The sequence below is a fragment of the Talpa occidentalis genome, unplaced genomic scaffold (assembly GCF_014898055.3).
Source record: "Talpa occidentalis isolate TD23 unplaced genomic scaffold, MPIMG_talOcc4v2.1 talOcc4.8, whole genome shotgun sequence".
Lineage (NCBI taxonomy): Eukaryota > Metazoa > Chordata > Mammalia > Eulipotyphla > Talpidae > Talpa > Talpa occidentalis.
The window spans coordinates 39625675-39652638 of NW_023605194.1; the positions used below are offsets into that span (position 1 = coordinate 39625675).

At 41.9% G+C, this 26964-nt stretch overlaps 1 protein-coding gene across 2 annotated transcripts in view; it reads right to left on the minus strand.

Annotated features, from left to right (window-relative positions):
- The window catches only part of LRMDA (leucine rich melanocyte differentiation associated), a 975008-nt gene that overhangs the window by 396001 nt on the left and 552043 nt on the right, over positions 1 to 26964 (minus strand). For both annotated transcript variants that reach the window (XM_054690432.1, XM_054690431.1), the window contains exons 4-5: positions 26579 to 26716; positions 15285 to 15402 (exon numbers count right to left, since the gene is read on the minus strand). In XM_054690432.1, the coding sequence (XP_054546407.1) occupies positions 15285 to 15402; positions 26579 to 26716 (256 nt within the window). The remainder of the gene's footprint in view (positions 1 to 15284; positions 15403 to 26578; positions 26717 to 26964) is intronic.

Genomic DNA, 26964 nt, shown 5'->3' on the forward strand with positions numbered 1-26964 from the left:
CCCTACAAGAAAAGAGAGACTTGTCTGAGAGAAGCCTCAAGCTGAGCATGGGAGGGACCCAAACACCAGTGCACAGCATGGCAGAGGTTGGCTCAACACTCAGCAAACACATTTACTTTTCTTTTTGGGCACTCAGATAAGCCACTGTAGCATTTGCTAGGACTGCCATAACAAATGCCACAGGCTGAGTGCTTTAAACAACAGGAGTTTATTTTCCCTCCAGTCTTGAGACTAGAAGCCCAAAATGAGGTTCTTGCAGCATTGGCTTCTCCTGTGGTCTCTCTCTTTGGCATGCAGGTGGCTGCCTCCTGTCATGGCCATCCCTCTATGTGTGTGTACCCCAAGGGCCCTCTGTGCCCTAATTTCCTCTTCTTACAAGGACTCTGGTGACACTGGATCGGGCCCACCCTAAACCTCATTTTAATTCAATCTTCTCTTTAAACATACTATCTACAAATATGGCTACATTCTGAGGTACTGGAGGCTAGGGTTTAAGCCATATGAATCTTGGAAGGACACAATTTGTCCCATAATAGTGGCATTTTCCAGACTCCCTTGCAGTTCCGAATGTTCACATGGCCAAGTCCTGTCCAATAGAATGGAGGCATCAACAATGTATTATCACCTCCAAACCACACCCATCGCTCATTCTATGCAATCTTCCACATTCTTATTCTTTCTCGCTCCTCTGATAGAACCAGTGAAGAACTCCAAAGCTGGAAAGAACTGCAGTCACCTGGTGGAAGGGGCCCAGGTCCATGGCTGACTGGAAACTTCTCACTCTCCATTCAGAAACCTCCAGTGGATGGAGAATGACTAAGCACCAAGACTTGGGAGCTGTTTGTTAAAGCAGTTTTAGTCTCTGCTGACAAATACGCTCAGCTCCTCAACCAATATTCTTTCCACTACATGTCAAGTGTCAGTGAATTTCACCCAAAGAGGGAAGGAAAATAACAGACTGATCCCAGCTCCAAGGTCAGTGAGCAGTCCAGGTAGACTGCAAATGAAGAGGCAGAATGGCACCACCCCTTCTTGGAGTACGAGGCATCTCAGAACCTCTTCTCACAGACTCTCAGAGTTTCCTGGCCTCCTCCCTACACAGACTAATAACTGGGAGGGGGAGGTAGGATGCAGTTGATAATGATCTCTTTCTTATTTAAACAGGCCATTTTTCTTCCCAATAAATGCTTTTTTTTGTCAGCTCAAATATTCCCCTTTGATAGAAACCTGAAAATAATTAGCCTTAATAGCTCTGCTGTGAATAATGCTGCACAAGAAGGAGGTAGATGTTAATAAGAACCTTCCACTCCAAAACTAAATCACCCTCTCGGCCTCCCTCCCCCCAAAAAGAAATGTAACAAGAAAAAGATTATAGGTTAGCTCCGCTCAGGAAGAAATGTATATTTGAAATAAATGCATGAAATCCTTTAAAAACAGCACACACTGAAAACTTCATATTTAGTTTGATTTGCTTTCCAAATCACACAGACTGCACAGTTGCATACAATCTTTAAACAAGTACAACCCCCAAGAAGTGTGGATAGATTTAAGAGAAATAAAAGCAAGATCAGCCAGCTTGTAATCTTCTTTTCTCTTTTTTCCTCCCTAAAGCTGCATTAAATTGCCAATTGAGAACAATAACATATTTGTGCTTTTATAGGTAGAATGATTGGTATTATGCAAAGATTTGGCTAACAGTCTGAAGGCACATTCACACTGATCGGGATTGCATGCTGTTAATAATTTTCGGGATGCTCTAGGGAAACCGTAATTCTCTAGGACCACAACTTAGCAGGTCAATGCGTGCTTTGTGGGAGCTCCTGCAGATTCTACATCTTTCTCCCAGAACCATACCAACCATTAAGACTTTGAAAAAAACCACTAGCAAAGACAGCCTCAAAAATGTTAAGTGTCCCTTTCGACCTGCATTCTTCCTTCATCCTAGTAGGTGCAATGACTCACCCATGACAGACTGTCAACTTGAATGTGGCACTAGGAATTGTCATACAGAGCTTAAAACTGGTCACTAGCTCACACCCTATAATTCAATAAAACCATCTCTGGAAAATTATCCTAAGAAAATAATTTAAATACACATGCACACACACATACACCCCTAGCTGTGTCATACATAAAGTTAAAATCCAGAAAAGTTATTAAAATGGTTTGGTGATCAATTGCAGGTATATCAAAATGATATACACAGAAAAAATAAACTGGGAAATACAATGTAGCACAATAAAAATATTTGTTAAAAAAGAAGAGCATTAAGCACACACGAAAATCATACAGAAAGGGATGAGGTTTGAAAGGAAACAGAGTAAAGTGAAAAGTCAGAGTTAGCATGTAGGTAATATTGTTGGAAGATTTTCTTTGTAAATGTCCCTTAATGGAATCATAACACTTAAAGCAAAAAGCTTATACAAATAAAATAGAACAAAATGAGCAGGACCCTGGGCCTTTCAATCTTTGACTACCACACAGATGTCTGAACACTGACATTCGAAGGCCACATTCAATCAAATATAACCTACTATTCCCCTTTTAGGAAATTCAGGAATTCCTTCCTAAGGAAGTGGTCTTATTTGGTTGTAAGGACAAACACAATGCGATCATCTGCACATTGGCTCTTTCATCTGAGATACTAAAAAACACATAAACACCAGAAATAAAGAGATAGAAAAGCCCTAGTTCAAAACTACTCCACAGAGAGGTCTTGGTTACCTACTTACACAGAGACACATATACACATACACGCTCATAGCCGCAGCACTTAACAGACCTTTTGTTGTGTTACAGTAGAGTTTATCAGAATAACTCACATTTTCTATCAACAAGAAACCCAAAATACAGGAAGAGGCTGCCTTTCTCACCATCCTTCCATCTACAGGAACAGCTAAGTGACACTGTCCACCAGCACAGCTCCTGCTCCCCGAGCCAAATACGTCTTTCTGTCATTTCTGACATGCACAAATGCCTTTGAGAGGTTCTTCTATGAAGCTTACACCAATCTTTAAGTGGCTTAACTTTTCTAACAGCAATCCTAGAGTCGTAATAGAATGCCACTGCTGGAAGGGGGTCCTAAAATCTTGCCTAAATCATTTTAATAAAGGATATTTTCAAAAACATCAGTTCTTTTAATTGGACACCTACTATATGCCAGGCACAGTGTCAGATGCCTTGCAGGCGACTGTTTTTTATTGGCACAATAAACCTGCCTGGAAATAGACTGTCTGCAAGACAGAGACTAGGAAAATCATAGAAAGGGAGGGACTGGCCCAAGGCCATTCTCCTTTAAGTGGCAGAAAGGGATTAGAACCCAAATCTCTGGACTCCTTATCCAAGGATCTCAACAAAACTGTTCTGCTCTTCCACACACTCAGGGGGACTCAGTTTGAACTGCTCTGGTGCAGGGGTTATAATTAGTTGTCTGGTCCCAGTTGCTTGCAGGGTAAACAATGTCTGATAAACCCACAACGCCGTAAGTATTTATTACATTGCAACCCAGCTGCCAACTGTCTAACCATTTTAATAAAAAGCTATTTTCTAAGGTTTATGTTTTATTGCGTGTATGACTCCCTTATTGGTTAGCATTTTGGAGTGGTGGAAAAGGTTATGAATTTAGAAACTGGCTGCATTCATATCATATTTAAAACTTAATGCTATTTTATTAAAGACATATGGGCCTCCAAAGTACACATATTAAATGTCATGTAAGAAAAGTAGCAGTTTAAATCATGGTCAAATTCATTTTTGACGTGACTCCTGAGGCTTCCCAAGATCTGAACTATTTCTTTGTAAATCTGGCAGTTTAACCACACTCATAAATCACTTTCAAAGCATATTATTTCTTAATTTTACTGCATTAGAGAGCGTTTGGCCTACACAGTGAACTGTTTGTAGCAGTTATGTGAACAAAGTTGCACATTTAGTCATATAATGCGCAAAAGAAGAAGGGAGGGGAAGCAACGAGGCAAAGCTTTTCAGACTTTAGTGTTTTACTTACCCTGTCCATTTTTACCTACACTAATGCAATTCATAGTGTTCAGATGAGGCCTCCACAATCTCAAAGTGCAGAAGTCACAAGTTGGTATGAGGCTTTTCTGAACACAGGGAATAAAAAGAAAATTGTAATTTAATCTTTTCCAAAACATCCCATGACTAAAAATTAGAATGAGTTCAGAAATTAGACTCTTTGAAAAAAAAATTATACTGAACTGAAACAGATTTTTTTTTTTCTTTTTCAAATGTGGCTTTGTGTAACACAGCTCTCAGTTTCCTAACAATCCGGAGATCCAATGTCTCAACCTTGGGTTTTCAAAACGCATCTCATGATGAGATAATATACTTTGGACAAGTGTAACAGGCCCCCAGACTTTACTCCCAGTTTTCTTCATTTTATTATGGGGCAGATGGGGGCTGACTCCAATGACAAATTCCAGGATCTAAACATCAGCCTTGATTTCCAGATTCACCAAGGGAGTTGAAGGAGGATTAAGGGAGTTGAGTCTGAGGTCACCCAAACAAAAGGGCTTAAAGGCTTATTTCTGCACCAGGCATCCTTCTCCTGATTTGTGAGGAAACTTCTCTACTCCTCAGCTGTCCCCTCTGGCTGCTGCTCTGCTGTCCTCTGGTCTTCATAGGGACCAAGGACCCTCCTCTCTCACCACACTGTAGTTGCTCCTATTTGCCTCCTTTGTGGCCTGGTTCCCTCTTCCCACCATCACAACAGGCACTAAAAGACATTGCAGTATCTGGGGATACCCCGAGCCTTGGGCGCCCCAGGATGACTGGAAAGCCCTCTTTCTCTACCCATATTCCTTTCTTTTAAGCCTTTCACTCTAATCAGGAAATAGAGGTTTAACAAAAGCCTTAGGACCATTTTGTATAAGTACAACTCTCCCTTAACTTGTTGAAGGGGTTATGTTCCAATCATGCCTTCATAAGCTGAAAATACTTTAAATCAAAAATGCATTAATTCATCTAACCTACTGAGCATCCTAACTCTGCCTAGCCAACCTTAAACATGCTCAGGACACTTGCCCTGGCCTACAGGTGGGCAAATCATTTAACACAAAGTCTATTCTATCATAGAGTGTTGAATCTCATTTAGTCTCCTGAATACTGTGCTGAGAGTGAAAAACAGAATGCCCAAAATAAAAATGTAAAGTATGCTTTCTACTGAAGGGATATTTCTGTCACACCTGTATAAGGCTGAAACCACAGACAGAGTGAAGCTCCTCACACACATTAGCTCATTTAATCCTCACAACAAACGTGAAGGAGGGCTGCATTCCCTGTATTAACACTGGAGAAGCAGACATCAGAAAGTACAAGTTTGGTCTTTAACCCAAACATAAATGGAGTCCTCAAAATTGAAGTGGGGCTAGTCCCCAAAGGGAATAGCAAACCTGACAACAGTTTATGAGCAAAGTAAGAATCATAGGTTTTCCATGGAATACAATAGCCACAATAAATTCAGATTTTAGACCTTCCCAAAACAGCTGGAGGCAACTCCTTGAATCACATCAAGAACCAAAGTAAAGGTTGGGTAGTGGGAGGAATGAATAAAAATGGGCCTAATAAAACATGGAAAAGGTCGCTCAGCCAGATAGCCTCCTTGAAAATTCAACATGCCAACAAAAAACCAAGTCACTTACTTCTAAATTTCACTCACAAATTAAAGCTTTATAAGTAGAAGCCCTACTTAAAATTCCCCACTTCAAAAACAACACATATATATACATACATATAAACTTTGGAGACTAGACAGAGAGCATTAGTTCATCATTGAAAAGAAATAATGAGTTCTAATTCAGGTAATGTAGCTCAAAATTTACTGCCATATTTTAAAATGCACATGAAAAATAAAATTATCCTAAAATGTCCTTGGTGAAAAGGCTGAGTGTAATTGCTATCACTGACAATAGCATTGAACTCAGCTAAATTAACATCAAAGGAAGCCCCAATTACAGAGCATCTGTGCATTATTGATGGTGCCCTGTCTGTTAATCTAAGACACTCTACTGTAAGGAGCAGAAAACCAAATAAAAGAGCTAATTGTGCCACCAGCCTTCAGGGACCCCAAGGGCAGCCCTGCCCTTTCATGCTTGTGCACTGTGCCTGGTCAGAGGGCAAGAGGAGATGCATTTGGAGTGGAGTCTACAAGCGTTCCCTTAGTTAGACATGGTGACCACAGGAGGACAAAACAATGGAGATGCAAAAACAAACTCACAAGCCAAATGCAACAACTGTTTGAGAACTTGAATATCCTTCAGGCCTTGATAGGGGGAAATATGCTCTCTGGAGAAAAAGGCAGGAAGTGTGTAACTGTATCCAAAATCTCACTTATCACAAGAAATAGCTTCTTTTTCATCCTCACTAAAGATGGGCACCTCTAGGGAAAAGGTAGATGTTCTGCTCTGAGCATCAGACTCTTCCAAGTCTACTATGTTAAGGAAGGGCATGCCATTACGAGAGCTCCTATTAGTGCTGCTACTTACCTGTGCCTACCCACTTGGCACTCACCTGATGATACCCTGAGCAGTACATATTAGACACATTCAGGCAAACAGGTCAAATTTTATTTTAATCAAACTTTGTGAAGACCTTTACTTCCATACAAAATAAAAAACCGAAGGTTATCCTATCACCTCATCCTAATACCTAGCCTGTGCTTTGATTCTTGAGATTTTGCGGACAATGAAAAGAAAAAGAAATGTTATCAGAGACATCCCTTTTATCACTAAACTCACCAGTTTTTCTTCAATCTCTTCCTCTTAAATTTCACTCTTCTTGTCTGCTAGTAAGGTCTACAGCACATGCCCCCACCAAAAAAATAAAGTTAGTATTTGAAGTCCTAACCACCAGATATCAGAATGTGTCTATATTTGGAGAAAGGGCCAATATAAAGGTGATTAAGATGTAAGAATACATTAGGATAGGTCCTAATCTGATATGACTATGTCCTGAGATGAGAAGGAAATCTGGATAGAGATATCAGGGATCCCTGTGCACATAAGGATAGCCACAAGGGATACAGCGATAAGGCAGCCATCTGCAAGTTCAAGTGAGAGGCCTCAGCAAAAAACAGCCCTGCCAAATCCTTCATCTTAGACTTCTAGCCTTCAGAACTAAGAGAAAATTAAATTCTGTTGTTTAAGCCACCCAGTCTGTGGTATTTTGTTATGGCAGCCCTAGCAAACTAGTACATCTGCTATTAGTTGCAGGCTGTTTGGAAAGAACCAGAACTCAAGAGCAGAAATTAGGACCATGCCATCCTCATTTTCTACTTCTCTCTTAGCCATAGACTCACAAATAATGTTAACATATAATCAAATTTAGCTTCAGAACAATGTTCAAGATTTTTCCCTAGTGGTCTAGCATCTGTGTGGTTGCCCACTGACCAACCTCTCTTGCAGTCTTCCCCTCCTTCTAGGATATCTGTCTCCCTGAGGCTTCAGTGTCTGCCATCTGATGTTTCTGGGGACCCAGAGGGACTTTCTAATCCAGGCGGCGCTTTAGGAAGCCCAGAGTTGAGGAGGCTGGAGAGCAAGGCCCTGGTCTGCCTGAGGACTGGGAACAGTGATGTTTTCCTGACCCTCCCTCACTCAAATCTGTCACTGGCCTTGATTCTCTGATTCTAGACAAACTGCCCTATACTTCCAGACCACTTCTCACCCCTGGCCTAGAATCACCCAGCTCAAAGCAAAGAATCAGTGGGTAGTGGGGGGGCAAGTGGAGCTCATGCATTTAAATGTGGGTTAGAGGTGGGGATCAGAGGTCAACATTGGAAATTACCTTTGGCTCCCTTGGGTGGTCTGATCTTCTAGGCTTCATCATAGCTCCATGCCTGGTTAATGGCATTAAAGTACACAGTGGTCAGAGCACAAACTTTTAGGCTACCTTTTTTCCTTGGTTCAAATAATTTAAATATACAAGGGGAAAAGGCTTGAGGCCTAGGCAGATCTAAAGAAGAAGCTTATACCACCTTACTGTCTAAATTTAGGTATTTGTGTAAGTTCCTGGATCATTTCTTTCCTCATGCAGAGATACAAGTTCAAGGAAAAAGAGATAAGACTGTTAAATCTCTGATACAATATCTTGTACATAGTGGACACTTAGTGCATGGCAGTGGTTATTTTTACTCACGTATCTGAAAAATTTTGATATATCCAATAATGCACCACTAGGCATTCAACTGACCCTTAGGTCTTGAGGCCTAATTAGTTAAGCTTCTAGAAAGTTTATAGAAATTGGTATGGTGTCACCAAATACAGACATTATGGCACTAAGCCCCAAATTGTGTGCTAGTTAAGAGCTTTGGCTCAAGTGGCTAAGGAAGGATCAGAGGCAGGGTATGTGGATGGATGGCTTATCTATGAGTCAGGTTCCTATAGCAACGCTGCTCCTCAAAATCCTAGGAGCTTATGAGAAGCTGCTCTTCTTGTACCACACATTTATGGTAGTTCTGCTCAGGCTTCAGGTCAAGTTCAGGTCTGCAATGTGTGTCTCATGTTGTTTTCATAGCAAATGGCAGATCTCAGAGGAATGAGTGGAAACACATGGGGTCTCATAAGACCTTGGTCCAGAATTGGCATGCTGTCACTTCCAGTCACATTCCATTGGTCAGAGTGTCAAATGTCCAAAGTCAAAGTCAATGGGGGGCTTCCCCTGGTGGTGCAGCAGTTGAGTGCTGGGCTGCAATGCTGTCGGTGGCCTCTGCAGCGCCAGTTCTATCCCCGGCCACTGGGCAAGGGTCCCGCATGACACGCAGACCTCTCCTGCCGCGCCCACTGCTCCCCTCAGCAATGTACTTCGTCACTCTGCCTATTTTGCTCTCCACTCTGGCTTTGGTGAATTCTCTTACCCTCCGTTGCTTTTGACTGTACTCAGTGCTTGTATAAATAAATAAATAAATCTTCAAAGTCAATGTGATGGGGAATTGTAGCCCTCCCTTAGAGGGAAAGCCATGGCAAGGGAAGAGACAAAGGGACAGGGTTAGGCAAATCATGCAATCTACCATACTTCTCCCAATTCTTAGGTCCCAGAGGCTCTACAATGTATCCTACATTACTTAGCTAATTCCCCGCAAAATGCCATTTGCTTCCATGATATTCTAGGCAAGCATCTGTATAAATACCTTTGAGGAAAAGTGAGCATTCTGGAGGACAAAAAGAGGAACAGTGTGGAGCTGGGCCACTGAAGTGCTGTCAAAGCCAATGACACAATAGTATCTCGACCAGGCCTTGGGCATGATAGAGAGTCACACCTACTATATGCTCAGAGCATGGTGGGGCCCCAGGGGTTTTTGGAAATGGCTCTGAGAAGCTGTTAGCAGCACCTGTAGTTATGTTTTACTTTCTTGTCCGCTTTTGCAGATTTTGATTCCTCCCGCCATAGAGCTTTGCCAGCACACTGGAAATACAATCTTTATACAATAGTCCTTCTCTGATTTCACAGAATTGCTATCCAAATGCAGAGGAAAGAAAAGTGACAGCAGTTGCTTCCAAAGAGAAATACTCTGAAAGCATTTATTGGAGACACAGGATGCCATGGTGCTAAAAATGGAGAAATAAAAAATCCATAATTGATTCCCCCTCAAATGAATGTGGCAAACTGTGAAATCAGGAATAAGAATGAAAAACAAACAAACTGAGAATTTTTGACTTCTGGAGTTGTTGCTAAACACACTGCCTAAGCAGTTCCAAAAAAGAAATTAAAAATTTTTCTTCCCTTGAAAATTTACTATGAAGTAACTGAAAATAGAATCTGAATATGTCTCTAGACAAGAGACATCTGTGGGAAAGCAGGGAAAAAATCATAAAACACACACACATATTCAGGTGGTTAGAAATATCCAAAAAATTATCTGACATTTGTAGTTTTCTTCTGAGTGTTTGGCACAGTTGAGAACATCCAACATACATTGGCTTCTTATCTAGTTTTAACCAAATCTACTTGTGGTTGACAAAATTTATTTAGTCACCTCTTGGCTTTATGTCATATACATAATCTGGAAAATGTTGAGAGTAGAATAAATGTCGGTAATTGCAATCATTCTAGGGGTAGTTTCTGATAACCTTTTATGTGTTTGCAATTGAAGAGATAGAATTAACAGACGTATGAAAGACATACACACACATTGTGCTTTAAAATAGGTAGCAATCGGCAAAGAACAGACATAAAAAACAAGTAAACCAAAGAGGCCACCAGGCAGTGTTCCTTTTATAGTACAGAACAAAAATTACAATAGCCACTAGGACAGGGAAAATCTCATTTTAACTATACACAGACTGAAAAGTACTCCAACTTGTATGCTGAGTAAAGCTACTTTTTATTTCCTAAAACCTTAATATGAGCCAGCGGATTCTCAGAGAACTCAGGGAACACCTTGAACAGTATGACAAGGAGTGTGCACAGCCTCATCTCACACCCTGCTTTTCCAGCAATGCTACCTGATGGAAAAGCCAAGACATCAGACTAGGATGGCCATAAGATGTACCAACCTTTGGAAGAACAAATAACGCAGCTCAGAATCTCTCTTCCCTGTCAATGCATGGATGCAAAACACAACATTTTCTTAAGGCAAAGGTGTTTTTCCTTTTATTTCCAGAGGGTCATATTGAAGCAATAAAAAATTAAGAATCATCTCTCATGATAGCTCTTCCAATAGTTTTTTTTTTTTTTTTATTGGAGCATCATTGGTTTATAACACTGTGGATGACTCAGAGGGAGAGGATCACACCTGTCAGATGCATGTGACCACACCACATCCACCAGCAAGGCACCCACCACCCTCCACTGACTTATTCACGTGTGGAGTCATGCTGAGTCTCCCCTATGATGAGGTACAAGAGATATGGGAGCAAACAAAACACACAAAGTTCCTGCCCTCTTGGAACTGACATCCCAATGGATGAGCAGCTTCCCCATCCAAATGAAGAGTCAGCTTTCCTAGGTTTCCATTCTTTATCCTAGATTTCTCTTTTTCGAGAAAATCTGAAAACATAGGCACAGATGGAAGAAACCAAAGGTACCCAGGAGAGTTAGGACACATCTCCAAGTGTCAAGAGTCAGACTGTGTAGTGTAGTCATGAAAGTCAGTGATCTGTGGACCCAAGTTACTTCCAACCTTTGGAAAAGATACCTGAACAGTACACATACTCAGAAGCATGTTCATTTAACACACCACACTTCCCTCTCTCTTTCTCCTTATCCCCCCACAAGCATTGCACCCCTCCAATACCTACAGATACACAACAATATATAAACTGCAAAACTACACAAGTATGGAAACCATGATAGAAAACCCATCGTGTCCAAAGAAAAAAGACTCACAAACATTTGCAAGGACATGTCTACACAAACATACCTATTACCATATTTTACCTATAAGACAATGGCCACAATTACAAGCAAGAACATACATGCCCAAGCCCCCTCTAACACAGGCTGTGATTTCCAGCCCAGCTGCCCCTGGAGCTGCTCTACCCATCACTCTGGTAAGGTTCTGAAGATTAAACAGCCAGTAGCCCACTTCATATATGTGCCTGTAAACAAGAGGGCTCAGCTTTAAATAATTATGTCAAAGAAATGACAACTGTGCTCTTTGCCAGAACAGGGATGAATAATTACAAAGCCAGGACATAATTAAGTAATTCTGACTGTCGGTTTCTTGAACTGTCTCTCTGATGTGCACGGCTGGTGTGCCCACCACACACACCCTCCTGGACAGACCTCTGTGTCGCTTTGATTTATATTTCCTAGTGCACCATGAGGGGGTCACGGTCTGATCATTGCAGAGGCCTTTCTTTAGGGCCTCAACCTTCTCTGCATCCACCTTGGTGCTCACTACATTGCCTATTCGACAAAGATACAGTTTATTTAAAATTCTGGAAATGAGCGAAACCTAGCTGTTGCAGGTCCATTAACTAATCTCTCTCTCTCTCTCTCTTTTCTCTCTCTCTCTCTCTTTCTCTCTCTCTCTCTCTCACACACACACACACACACACACGCACACACATGCACAGTTGCTGAAAGCAGACACTGTAACATTAGCTATCACTTCCTAATGAGTGACAGCATCTTTCTAGAACAATCAGCACTCAGACAGAAGGCAGTTTTTAAACAACAAAATCCAAAAAAGGCAGCACTGAAGTAGAAACGAGTCATTGTGAGAAAAGGCAAGTGAGAACTCACACTCAAGTGCCAGAGTCTGCCAGGTACCAAATCAAACCTGAGTGACACTGGGGGGTTATTAGTTCCTAAGTAATTTTGCATTTGCATCAGCTGAGAACACCCAGACTGCCTGTTCCCTCCCTGCAAGGCAACGGCTGTGATTGGAGAGGCATTTTCCATTCCCCCAAATACTTTATGTCAGGAATAAAATGAAAACAGCTCTCCAAATCACGGCCCCCTTGATCATCCATCAGAGCATTCTGCTGAATAAGCACAACAGGACGCTGCTGCCTCAGAAGGGACAGAAGCCAACTTGAGATTCCGATTCCTTTATGAAAAATAGGTCTTCACCAAGTGTGCTCAGCACAGCATCGGCAATTCATGGAGAGGAAATTGCTCTCCACTTAGAAGTCGACTCGGGGTGTACACATACCTCCCAGAACATACATATGTATATATACACAGAGACAGAAAGCATATATACACACCTGCATGGGAACAAACATATGTCTGCACATACTGTGAGCAGGCGACAACCAGCTTTTTTGAACACCAATTTATTAATTCAGCAAGAAGCTCATTTGCCTTCTATCTGCAAGAAAAGTACCAGTGCCTATTTCTGAAAACAACAGACAAAAGGGAATTGCCTGCCATTCAAGACAAGCATATAGTTTGTGACAAAACCAGAAAGACAGCAAAATCCACTGCTGCGTTTAAAGGTCATGCATAAACAGAACATGTAAAGCTGAAGACCAGACCCCTGCGTTGTGGCCTCAGTTCTGCCTCCCCAGCACTGTGTGGCCTCAGGAAAGTGCATCCTCCCCCAGTCCCTTCATCCATAAAATGACACGATGGACCAGATGTTTCTGAAGCCCTCTCCAGTTTGGACACCATGTGACTCTACAAAGAGAACTGAGGGGCCCCAAGCTTTGTCCAAGCATTTTTGTCCCTCCTTAAATAATTAATGGATATTTTTAAGTGTAATACAGTTAGTAAGGATATTAGAGTCAATCACACCGACATGAGCTAATTCTATAATTGATTAGAAACTAATTGGAAGCTTTAAAGAGCATTTTTGCTGAGGTTGCTAATGACTCAGAGAACCAGCTACTACTGGATTCCAAGGAGCCAGACACACTCACTTTCAATGGCAGGAGAGGTTTTCAATTCCCCCACCACCTCTGCTCTAACATAACAGTCCCACTTTTACCTGTTTTCCTTATTTAGGCCTTCCTATGAGGTTTTGTTTGAACAGAGAGATGCACGGGGGAAATTTTTAGCTCACTGCTACAGGATGAAGAAATCAGAGTGGTAGGATAATAGGCTCTGTAAGCACACATGCAGGTAGAGCTCCAGCAATTACCAGCAAGCTAACTGTGGCCTCCAATTAATGACCATAGGCCTGAGTTATCTCTTCTGTAGAATAATCCAGAGCTCCCTTCCCTCTTCATTATGGGGTTATGTCAGGAATCACACACCTCCATACAAAGATCTTAGGAGAGTGGCAGTTACCTCCTGAGCACCCCATTCAGAGATGATGGGTATTATATTTAGTCTCTTTTTAGATTTCCAGTGACAATGAAGAGCTTCCCGTGTCAAAGACAATGAGAGTTGGAGAAATATTGACCTATTCTATGAAGTATATGTTACATGAAAGCAAGAAATGTAGGATGGGCAGGAAGCCAAGATATTATAAACAGTTCATTTGTTGTACTATGTTTGGTTTGGTGATGTTGACTTTCTCTGAAATCTTTTCAGCCCTCCAAAAAAAAAAAAAGGAGGCCAAGAAATAAATTATTTCATTTGGACAAAATTACAAAAGCTGGAATAACTAAAGGCAGTCATGAGCAATATATCAAACCTTTGCCTCGATAAGGAGAACTGTTAACACTTTAATAGCTATGAAACGAATCACTCAATTAATTTCCCACATGCTGAAACAGGTAACAATACATTTATCTGCCATTATTATACCCTCCATATCATATATTTCCACAACTGTTAACAATTTTATTCGGCATAACGGGAAATAAGTTGCACCTCATGGATTCAGGGAAAGAAAGTGGCCTGAGGTCTGCTGCTAGCCGAGCAACTTGATGGAAGAGGTTTCATTTTTCTGCTTTGGTTCTGTTTGTTTTTTTCTCTTTCCCTCTTAATCATTTCCAATGCATGTGCAGAGCACACTAAGTCAGTAAGTGAGAACAAACTGGGCCCCTGGAAATACTGGTCAATGTTTCCAACACACAAGCTAGGATGCCACAGAAAGTGACTGTGTAGCTCCATGGAACTTCAGTAGCCCTAATGGATGTGCAAAGAGGTAATCAAGGGTCATCAAGTCCATTTCCTAACCTCAGACTTTACTTAATGATGCCAACTCCTCCCAAAGAGATAGTTGTCCATGTTCTTACATATCACCCTCTGTCTGAATCCATGACCCAAAGCCAAATCACCCCTAACCCATCAATACTGTCATTCAAATGACACCAAGTTCACTTACACAGCCTCGATGTAGAGTGGTCAAGGAAAGGTAAGGAAACATTAATCGCATGAGCATCAAGAGCTCCATGGGGAGAACACACACCAATCCAGAAAAAGTGATCTTTACTGTTGATGATATTTCAGAAAACTGTCAAGCCTTCACCTCTGGCAGGAAGAAAATCACTCTCCACTACCTCTCCTTTGGTACCAAGAAGAGTACTCAGGAGTTAGTCTCCGAGTAACTAGAGGAGTCCTATCCATCCAGGAAGCAGTAAATACCCGTTTTCCTCTCTCTCCTTTTGCAACTTCAGGTCTTCAGACACCCTGCATTATAAACAACCCATCTTCAAGGACACCTGAAATGCCCCCCAGGAGTATCACAGATGGGCTGTGTATAGTGAAAGAGCCACCTGGCCCAAATCACCTTACAAATAAGGTCCCCTTAGACTGAGCACAGGAAGAACCAGCTAATACCCAGTCCTACACCTCAACAGTATAAGCTTAGATGAAAACCTGGTGCATACATCCTGTATTCCGAACGCAGAGAAGGACATCTTCATGCACTGAGGAAGAACCAGTGAGATGAGATAGAAATCTGTGTGACAATGAGGAAGAAGATAACTTACTGTGGGCTTCACCACTTTCATGAACGCCCCTCTGAGCAAAGCCTCCTCCCGCTCTTGTCTGGTTACTTTCCGGGCATCCAGAAACTTCAAGTTGGGCAGCTTGTGCAGAACAAAGTATCTGGAAGGCAAAAGTTGGAAACTACTCAGGAAGGTTGGGGTGAGACCCTCAAAGAAACATACAATCTGTCTGAGGCTCAGAAATTAGGTCTTCAGAAGTTTATATCTTAGTTACTGCTTATATAAATCTTTAAAAAAAAAAAAGTTATTTATTTTGCATACAAGATCTGGGGTATAGGCCCAGAGGTGCAGCGGGTGAGAGGATTCATCAGAGACAGAGTAGGGAGCAGAACAGGCAGATCTACTGAAATACACTGCTGAGGGGAGCAGAGGGCAAGACAGGAGAGGTCTGCTGCACTATGTGGGTTAGCTTCCTGGCTGGGGATCGAACTCAGGCCTCAGAGGTGATAGCATTATAGTGCTGAGTTAACCCCCAGGGCACGAGGGAGGCCCCTTAACTTCTCTTCTTTCACAAGGAATGAAATATCACTCTTTGGGGAATGTAAACTGTTATATTTTATACAGACACACAACTAAACTTGAAAAACATACACTAATGGGTTCACTGATTCAAAGACAGATATGCATGTACATACACATACACACTCTCACACACAGAATTAACTGTTATGGTTACATAGGTGATTTCTTCCTCCATACATTCTAAAAAATGAACCCAGCTTCTTTGCTAAATGGGAAGTTCTCAGATAAATTAACCTATAACCTGGGCCTCCCCTGGTGGTGCAGCAGTTAAGCACTGGGCTGCAAAGCTGCCCTCAGCCTCTGCAGCGCTGGTTTGATCCCTGGCAGCCGGCGAGGATCCCACATGGTGCAACAGATCTCTCCTGCCATGCCCACTGCTCCCCTCAGCAGTGTATTTTGTCAGTCTGCCTGTTCTATTTCCCACTCTGGCTCTGGTGAATTCTCTCACCCTCCCGTGCTTCTGACTGTACCCTGTGCCTGTATAAATAAATAAATCTTAAAAAAAAAAAATTAACCTCTAACCTGACCAAATCACTATGTCACTGCCATTCCTGTGGGTCATCTGTATCACTCTCATCTCTGTAATAACAATTAACGATCGATTTGAAAGTGAAATAGGATTCCTCGACTTGCCATCAGGACAACAAACTAGGACACATGTTGTAATAATGTGGATGACTTTGGGATAGCATTTAGGAACACATATGGCTAAGAAATGCTGCTTGAAAACCAAACAGGGTTCCCAATGACCCCTGTTTCCTATCATCACTCAGTTCCTTCCACACTGACAATGTGAAGATTATCTTTCCTACAGTAACAAGTAAACTTGGTTTTGAAAGGATATTAATCGCCCAACAAATATCATGAGCTAATCATTCCTCTGGAGGCTTTGATACTCACTGTGATAAACTGCCCTCAAGCAGGTAGATAAGGAATTATTTCCATGAGAATCTATCATTAACTTTCTGTATCCAGTTTCGTCAATATTCACTCATCTTCCAAATTCCAGTCCCCAATACGTTTTCTTCTGTACCTCCAGCCCACACTGCTTTTGTCCTACTCACTGTCAGCACCATACAATCTAACAACTGATTGTTTTAAATCGCTTTACTGGTGTTCAGTTGATGTCCTCACCTAAAGTGTATGCTTAATGAAGGCAAGGTTCAGTATTTTTGTTCACCTTAATGCCATCTAGGAAAACAGCACTGGCATGGGCTCAGTAAAATACAAGTTCATTTCAGTTGTCCAAATATTTCTTAAGCACCTATAATATGCCAGGTCCCAGGTATCAAGAGGTGATTACAATATGGTTCCTGCTCTTAATGGGGTTCTCAGTGTAAACGGACAAGAAATTCACAGAAAGAAATTAGAACCCAGCATAGCCAGTTGCCAAGAATGAGGTTAGTCACAGCTATTTTGGAAGCAGTTTTGGGAGAAAGGGATCTAACTTTACACATCGAATGACTTAAAACTAACAGCTAGAGGAGGAAGAGGAATAACAAAAAATGTCAAGTAGCTTTCAAAGAACCTAACCCTAAAGCAATGCCAAGCAGTTAGGTTTTTCTCTGTAAACAGTCTCTGGGGTATTTAGTGTACCTCAAGCTCAGACAGCCCCAAGGCCTACTCCAACATTGATAAGGTGGCCTCACGTCACCAAGAGATTTCCACGTGCTTATGCAGGTGAAAGACTTAACTACATAGCTGATCAGTCAATGCCAGAGACAACAGCTTAGACATCCCCAGCATAACCTTTTTATTAGTCATTTCTAAAATTAAATACTCCGAAATTCTTTACAAGTATACTCTTCCTCCCCAGAAATGCCCAGTCCCAAAAACTGAGGTCCTAGAAACTTGACGGTTAACTTCCTGCTTTCAACCTGACCTCAGTCTAAGACTTTCTTTCCTGTTCCTCCCTGTGTCACCTCCCACCCCTCTCCAAATGCCCCCTAAGTTTACCCCACATGAGAAAAATTCTACAACGGGCTGAAATGACCTTTCTTTCCTCCAGGGGAATCCCCACTGGCCTCAGTCAATGTCAAGAAGACTTCCATCTCTGCTTGTAGCAGCAAAGTCTTGATGACAACAGATTCTTTCAAATAAAGACATGTACAGATGGAAACAATATGTCAGGAGTGACGCTCAAAGGAGTAAAGACACCCACTAAGTGTAGGGTGGGAAAAGATGAATATTCAGGTGAGGAAAACATCAGTATTAGAAAATCAGCCAATGTTTAATGATGGAATGAAAGATGTCTTCATAGGGCTGGCAGGAACCACGGTGACAACAGACAGCACATTGTCATTTCGCCCCACTTTGGATCACAGCCCTGAAATCAAAGGAGAGAGAGAGAAAGAGGTGCTGGCTTTTAAGCTAGTTAAAAATTTTAGATAACAAAGAGCTGCTGTTTTCAGAGCACTCTTCTTATACAATTGAGGAAACAACCCATGAAATAGGCTGCCAGTCACCCCTGAAACTAGGGATGACTTGACTCCCATCCTGATGGCCAACTTGGGGTTTCCAGATGGTTGGCACTTAGAGAGGTTTGAGGGACACTAGGAAGGGGTACAAAGAAGAGTCCAGCCTGAGATTCAATCGAGGGCCTAATGTTCCTCCCTTAGAAATGTCTTCTTTCATTTACTTACTCATATAGTCAGGCATCCCAGAAATAACTGTTGAGCAGCTACTGCTTGCCAGGAACTGTGCAGGTTCTGAGAATAAGGTGAGGCACAAAACAGACCAGGTGCCTGTTCTCAAGGGGCATATACTCTAGCACAGTGGTTCTCAAAAGTGAGCAAGAATCAGCATCTCCTGGAGTTGTGTTGAAACACAGATCACTGGGCCCACCCCCAGGTTCACTGTGTTTGGAGTGGAGCCTCAGAATTTACTTTTCTAAGAAGTTCTCAAGTAAGGTGGATGCTGTTGGTCCTGCTGAGAATCACTGTCCATGAGGAACAGCAGTTTGGGAATTAAGAAGTTGGTAAGGTGGCGAAGGTCTTCTCTCCAATTCTCTAGTGATCCCCCCTGCATCAGTGTCTGTGGCGCACAGCACCCAGACAGCAGCCATGTCTATCAGGTGTGCCTGCCTCTTGGTGGTTTGGAGCTGACTGCAAGCATTACTGCCAAGTGATAAGTCAGTGGGCTTTCTGCCTGCCTGTGCCATCACGGTCTTAGGAAATCTATTTCTCTTTGTTCTAGGTCATGTCAGGGTGTCAAAAGCTGCAGCTTCCATCCTGAGTATAATACAAGTTTGCCATTAAAATACGAGAGGATTCCCTAAGCCACAGAATGAAGGCTTTTACAATATCAATTCAACCCTTGTAAATTTAATCCAGGGTTATTTGTTGCACCAAAATCTCTTTACCGTGATGTATTACTTAGTTACTGGGGTTATCACAGCCGTATCCTAAAGTTGCATAGTACATAAAACATTTCAGTTAACAATGCGGGAAGGTTAACTCCCCCAGATAACCTGCAATCACAAGGGCTAGTCCAGATGACATGCCTCTGTCAGCTTCCACGAGCTATTGATGGTTCAATCAGTTTGTTTTGAAGGTAAAGTACAACAAAAGGGCAGTAAACTTATTCAGACTGTCAACAGGGGCTATCGGGAATGGGGCTTGCAGGTAAGTAATTCTGGGTGTTTTAAGGCTATTATCAAACAGCAATGGTTGAAGGAAGAGACAGCTACTAATAACACAGAAGGCAGCCATCATAAACCACTTTATGGCTGAAACCCCCGTCTATAAATCCTGTGACACCCGGAGACAGCTTCAGATTTATAAAACTGCTTGTTAAGCCAGGGCACTGCTTAATGAAAAGAGATCCGTCTAGGTTCCAAGTCTCACGTCCCTAGCTCCAGAGGGCAACTCCAATTTTCCTGACCTTCCCAAGGTGACTCAGTAAAAGCCCTGGGCTGGATGATGAAAGTCAGGGGCACTCTGAGCTGTGATATGGAAGGTGAGGTTATCAAGAGCAGAGCAGGGATCCTGGGAAGGTGTTTAAAGACCCATTTGTCTCTGTCTGCAAAGATTCTCAAAAAGTGAGACCCACATGCAGAGCTTCTCACATTTTCTCTTTCTTCACATATCCATTTTCTTAAGGGACTTCTCTAAAAGGAGACCTAAAACTGGTAGGGGGAGAAAAGAACATCAAAAAAGCTTTTTTTGTTTGCTTTTTCACTCCAAAATCAATTCTTTCTGGCCAAATCCCAATGCTCTGGCATTTTTCATCTGGACTTCAAAGGGAGCGGAGCATGCTCTTTCCTCCTGCCCACAACTGTTATCCCGGGAGAGCTGGTTGCTCCCCAGTAACACCACACAACCACAGAAAAGCTGAGGAGGACCACCACTGTCTCCTCGTGGGGTGGGCTGCCATGTTTCTTTCTTTGAGGAAACTCTACCCCCCAAATAACAAGTTTCCAGATCCTTAGGGAACTGGATGTGGGGTCACTGGAGTTTTCCCTACTTCCTTCCCAGTATGGCATTCTATGTTTTTCCCCATTATTTCTTGTCTCCTTGACCCCATGCATGAGGGCCAGGGAGGCATGGTGCAAGCCACTGATGCCCTACCTCAGCCCCCTGCAGGCAGCAACGTGTGATCCATGAGCTGTTTCCAGTCTTCCACAAAGCTGAACAGAACAAGGTGAACACGCCAACAAAACCTCAAACTTCTTTGCTTAGGACTAGATGACATCAACCCCATTTGGAAACACTGGTTACCTCATGCTGACTGAAAGGACTGATCAACAGCTAAATGTGTCTGATTAATTTTTAAAAGTTAGCAATGGCTTAAATGAAACATATTTAAAGAAACTGAAACTTTAAAGTGGTGGGGGGAGAAAACTAAAGAGAGGCTCAGTCTTAATCTTGGAAAGCCTGGGACTAACAGGGCAGAGGGAAGAGTTCAGACTCTGAGCTTATCTTGCTGTATGATTTTGATTCCGTTTCTGCCACCTTTCTGAGATTCTCCATCTGTGCAATGAAGGGGACTGGCTAAATGATGTCTAAAGCCTCTTTTTAAGCTTTCACTTGTTTGAATTCTGTGTGCTTCAAAGTTAATTTACAATAAATACCTCCATATCCTCCTTTCTTATTACTCCAATTTCCTTATATAACCACCCCTCTCACACCTCTAGGTAAAGAAGGTCTGTGAGAAAAAGTCAATAAAGACCAAAGAGTAATGAACAAACACTGTGAGTGGAATAACTCCAGATGCTCCGAGAGATGACAATGATCTCACTCTAATGAGCCGAGGTGAGCTCACCTACAGCATTAATGAATGCCTGACAACTGGCAAAGGCCAGCTGATTTTCCTCACAGTTCACCGGCAACATGTTTGAAGTCTCCCTGCAAACAATACACCCACAGGACAGACCAAGGCCCTCGGCAGAGGGTAACCAGCAATTACTCTGTGGGCTTCTGTCACTTTGATCTCTGGGTCATGACCTTTGCTTTCTTGTGATCTTCAAAGCCCAGATTGTAGATTAGCTGGAGAATGCTAGCTGGGTTATGTAAGCCACAAGTTTTACAGCTCCTATTCCTGGGAAAAGGTGGTGGCCCAGGATGGCCAGCAGGCATGGCGTCCCTCCCTCCTTCCCTTTGGCTGAGTGCTGCAGACACTGGGCAGACTGGGAGGGAAACAAAGAAAGGGTGTCATGTTTTAAATAATTCAAAGTTGTAAGAAATACAGAGGGGTGTACTGAGGAAGAAGGAGGAAAGAGAGGCCCACTCGAGGTTGGAGTGGCAGGAGAGAACAAATGGCAAAAGGCTTAACAACAGAAGCAGATCTCGGAGACCATGAGACCCACACCCTTACTGACAGGTGAGCCCTACCCTGTGCACTATTAATGTTTACTCTGCTGTCTTCCTGCAGTAAGAAGAAAAGGGGGCCTCCCTCGTGGCACAAGGGGTTAAGCTTCAGCACTATGAAGCAGTCCACAGCTACTGCAGCATGAGTTTGATCCCCGGCCAGGGAGCAACCCACATGGTGTAGCAGACCTCTCCTGTCTCGCCCGCTGCTCCCCTCAGCAGTGTATTTCAGTAGATCTGCCTATTCTGTTCCCCACTCTGTCTCTGGTGAATCCTCTCACACACACCCCATCTCTGGCCTACACCCCAGTTCTTGTATGCACAAATACATCTTTAAAAAATATTTTTAAAAAGAAGAAAAAAAAAGGAACCCCAACACAAGGGAAGACTAAACTATTCTGGGCCCCCACATTTGCCATATTTGATTCATTTTTTGACTTGTGTTCAAGTCCATAGGACACCCCAAGTGGTTTTTGCATGTGGTGGTCTTCCAGGCCAGTTCTGCCTCACCACTCTCTTCCTGTCCAAATCCTGAAGGATGCTGGTTATCACATTCACCTCCATTGAACATTCATCCCAAAATAGCAGCACAGCGGGTACACATGGCATAAGCAGGTTTAAGGGCCTACCATAACATGGCACTGCACATTTCTCAGCCAGGGATTATGATGAATGGCAAAGAGAAATTCTAGGCACAGTTTTGCTCCTGCCTCAGCAGGGCCAAGGTGCTGCTCCACAGCCTGGTAGAATGTCCTTGCTCACATACAGATTTAATGAGCCCATCTGACTGTGGGGATACATGCCAAGAAACTCCAATGGGTGCACAGGGGGCAAGTGAGGAAGGAAGGAGGTGAGGTGGAGGTAGGGAAGGAAAGAATTGCAGAAGCCAAAGCATCTGTGAAGCCATTTTCAATAACTACATAAATCTAGTCACTTCCCATTTCTGGTCGAGTGGTTGACCACAAAGTGACCTAAAAGTGAGCTGACCTCTCTGAAATCAACATCTCCCATGGAAATGAAACAACAGACATACTTGTTTTGATGTATGGCTGGGTGACATACTATAAATATTACATCACATAACCACAGAGGATGCCAATCAATAAGAAATTTTTTTAGACAGCACTAAATGAACCATGGGTTCTTACTTCTGAATACACTCCTTTAAGGCTCTTACTATTGCTTAAATGATTAATAGAAGACATATTGTCAGAAAATGTACTTAAAGTGAATAACAGTAAACTGTAGAAATATCACTCATTTTTTAAGCAATTTTCTAGTGAAAATGTCACATAAATTTACATAGGCCCTACTATTTAGATCTGGGTAGCAGCTAGGAGGAAGGCAGAACTCAAGTTTTGTGGATGAAGGGCCAGAAAAATATTTTACAAAAAAGAAAATAAAAAAGGCAGCTGCATATAAAAATCCAAACACCACAGGAACTCTGAATTCAAGAGTCATACTGTGAAACCCTAACATTTCTCAAGGACAAATGAAGCACAACTCCAGGATGGACAAAACAGAGTTGCTTACGAACAACAGAACAGAACTGTACCTCACACACATCTGTCTCATTCAAATGCAAGTGTGAGGGTTTGTCATATCAGAAATCAAAAATCAAATAAAAAGCTTCATACTAATAGAGAATAGCCCTACCACCCCATTAGTTGGACCCAGCTCAGTAAATGTGGAATTGGATGGACTCGAGTTTAATGTCTCCTCCATCATTCTTAGTTCCTATTTCTCTCAGAATGCCAACATCCTGCCATCATTGAGGGTGACTCATGGATTTTCTGAGGTAATTTTGAGGAGACGTGATTTTGACTGGAACGGCCTTTAGACTCCAGCTCCTGAGGACCACTTGGCCACATGCACATCTAAAACACAGTCTTCAGACCTCCCTGCTGGCACAAGGAGTTAAGTCTCAGCATTGTGAAGATATCCACAGCCACTACAGCACAAGTTCAGTCCACAGCCAGGGAGCTAAACCACACGGCACAGCAGACCTCTCCTGTCTCGCCCGCTACTCCCCTCAGCAGTGTATTTCAGCAGATTCGCCTGTTCTGCTCCCCACTCTGTCTCTGATGAATCCTCTCACCCCTGCACCTCTACCTGTACCCTAGTTCTTGTATGCATAAATAAATAAATCTTTACAAAAAAATAAAACACAGTCTTTCAGGCTCACCCCTCAAAGCCTTCAGGGGAACAGACCCAGAGTGGGAAGCACAGGCTTGAAGGGTAACCGGGCCAACTTTACGGGATCAATCACTCCTTTAAAATCAAGCCCTCACTAAAGAATCATGACCCAACAACCAGCACTTGGAATGAGTCTAAAGGATAATTCCTTGCTTATTTACTGCATTTGTTGGCATCTAAATGGATCTGACTCCACACAGGCAGCGGGTGTCCACAGGCCCTGCAGCTCTCTGTAAGTACTCAGCTCCTCAGAGGAAAGGATAACTTAAAGCCAGCTCTGGTAAACAATTACTAAGTCTCTATTCCATAGCCAGCAGGACTTTAGGCATTAATGAGGTTTCAAAGGACAAAACACAGCCACTACCTACTGGGAGTCATTCTTTGAATATTGACATATGTGTAGTGAGTGAAATGTGCAATATAGCATGTATTTAAAAAAAAAAGAACTCTAAATGCTACATAGTCAACAGAGATTTTAAAGACTATTTAGTCCATTAGTTCTTAATTGAGCACCAGAATTACCTTTTGACTATGTTGTTGCATTTGCAACCAAATGAATAGAAATGCCTTGGATGACTCAAAAATATAAACTTGTTTAATAGTCACTGAGATAGACTATGCTTCCCATTTTACACAGGTCACACTGTCAAGAGTTGGGTGCCATGAGGCAGAACTGGGGATTTCCCTCACTCTTCTCTCTAAAAAATGAAATTATGTGCCATTTTCATTCACATATAGGTTTTTGGTTCCAGAAATACATGAACTTATTAAGATGTTTGTAAATACATACACATACATAAGACACATATATAAGCACACACATCGTTATAATTTTTTTGTGCTATTCTAAAGAAACACACAAATTTGAAGAAAAGAGTCAAAAACAAGTTAATTTTTCAAACACTGCTTTGTTGAACAAAAATGTTTTCTGAGAGAATTTTCTTGGACTTCCTTGACCTTTTCAAAACATTGTAAGTTACCGCAAGGAGATAACATGTTTTAAGTAACGCTTCATACCTGAAATCAGGCTGTTACATGCTTCAAAGTTGATAAGAATGCTAAAGAAGTGCTTAAGTTCTAAATGATCTTTAAACTTAAAGGACTGATTTAGAAATTTGTAAATACTCACCTGTTTTACTTAATCATACTTATACTAATAGAGCTCACATTCAAATAGAGCTCACATTACTACATCCTAAATAAAAATGGAGAACTATTTAAAATTTTTTTTAAAATAGGATTAGAGCTTTATCCTGGTATAAAACCAGTCTAGGGGCCTCCTTGGTGGCACTGGGGTTTAAAGTCTCAGCACTATAAAGCTATCGCCAGCCACTACAGCATGAGTTCAACCCTGGCCAGCAAGCTAACCTACATAGCACAGCAGACCTCTCCTGTCTCACCCGCCGCTCCTCTCAGCAGTCTATTTCAGTGGATGTGCCTTTTCTTCTCCCCACTTTGTCTCTGGTGAATTCTCTCAACCCCTGCACCTCTGGCTTAGGTCCCAGTTCTTATATGCATAAATAAAAATAAATCTTAAAAAACAAACAATAAAACCAGTCTCAGATCCTTACAATAATAGTCAAGAAACCTAGAAAATAAGGTTTAAGTTTCAGAATTCTTCCCAACAAAGAAATACAATTGAATTTCTTCTGTAGCCTTACTTATATGTATGTGTGCATATTTTTAATATACAATATTCAACAACCTGTAGCATTTCTTACAACTTCGCCTTTATATCAAACAATTGTCCCTAACTATATTGCTTTATAAGTCACCATAGATTTTTATGAGTCCAAAAGAAAAGTTGCTCTCAAGCCATTATCCTGTTTCCCCAATGCTCCCACTTCAATTTTCCAGTACCCCTACCTGCCTTGTGCTTCCTTGCTCCCTCCCTGCCTCCCTCTTTCCCATGTTGATTCAGGTGGGGTGTTAATGAGAGATTATGTCATAATGGAGTGAGAGAGATTATACATAAGATTATGAAAAACATTTACAAAACAATACTCAAGAATGAGTGCTTATAGAATCAAAATGAATAAGGAAAATAAAAGGAGTTCAGCACAATGGATAAGATCAAGATGACTTTCTAGGGGAGGTGGGTTTGGATCAGGAGTTTCAAAGAAGATGGTTTAGAAGTAGTGAGTAAAATGAAAAGCATTTATATTTGGAATCTATCAAGCACGTAGTTGGTGGATGCTAAGGCATACATAGCTTTATGGAACAAAGTTCCATAAAATGTCCTCTTTGGGTTACATATAAGATCTCTCTACTTTGGAGGAAAATGCTCTCCCTCCAAAAAGTGACTCTAAGGCTGACCACAGGAAATTTTACAACACAGAGCAGGGTTGAGCAAAGCATAGCTCATGGGTTGAAACTGACCTGTTGCCTGTTTTTGTAAATAAAGTTTTATTCTAACATCGTCATGCCAATTGACTTATTTATGACTATTTCCACACCACAACTGGGTGCAGAGTTGAAGAGTTACAACAGAAACCATATGACCTTCAAAGCCTAAAATATTTATTATAGACTTGTTATTTAAAAAATAAAACGTCTGTCAACCCTTGACCTAGAACTCTGGTGACCTCAGCAAAGGGAGACAATGGATATCAAAAGGTGAAGTTTAACATTATTATGGGAGGTCCACTGATATTTATGAAACACAGACTGTGTACCCCATAGTATACTATCGCCCTCCCCAAATATTCTATTTTCCCTTTACCCACTAGGTTCAAAAACCTAGATACTCACCTGTATCTCCTGTAGTCTTCTTCATCCTTTTCCAAGTTGACCAGCTCATTGGGACACGCCACATTACCCAGCAGGCTGAGGTACTCCAGAGCTGGAGTCACTTCTGCCAGGTGATCAAGCAGACACTCCAAATCAGTGATGTGACAAAAGTCAAGGATCTTGACCCATAAAGACAACAAGCTTAGCAAGGAACATAAACTATAAGTGAAAGACACAACCAGTCTGCTCCAACAAGATGACATGGGTGAGGATTAAACTCAACATATCTGTGGGTGTGTGGCATGGATAATATTTTACTCCCACTGTTGGTGACATAGCCCAGTTTCTCCGGGCAGGAAAGGCTAAGTCCAGATCACTCAAGAGAGACACAGTGAACTTAACTGTTT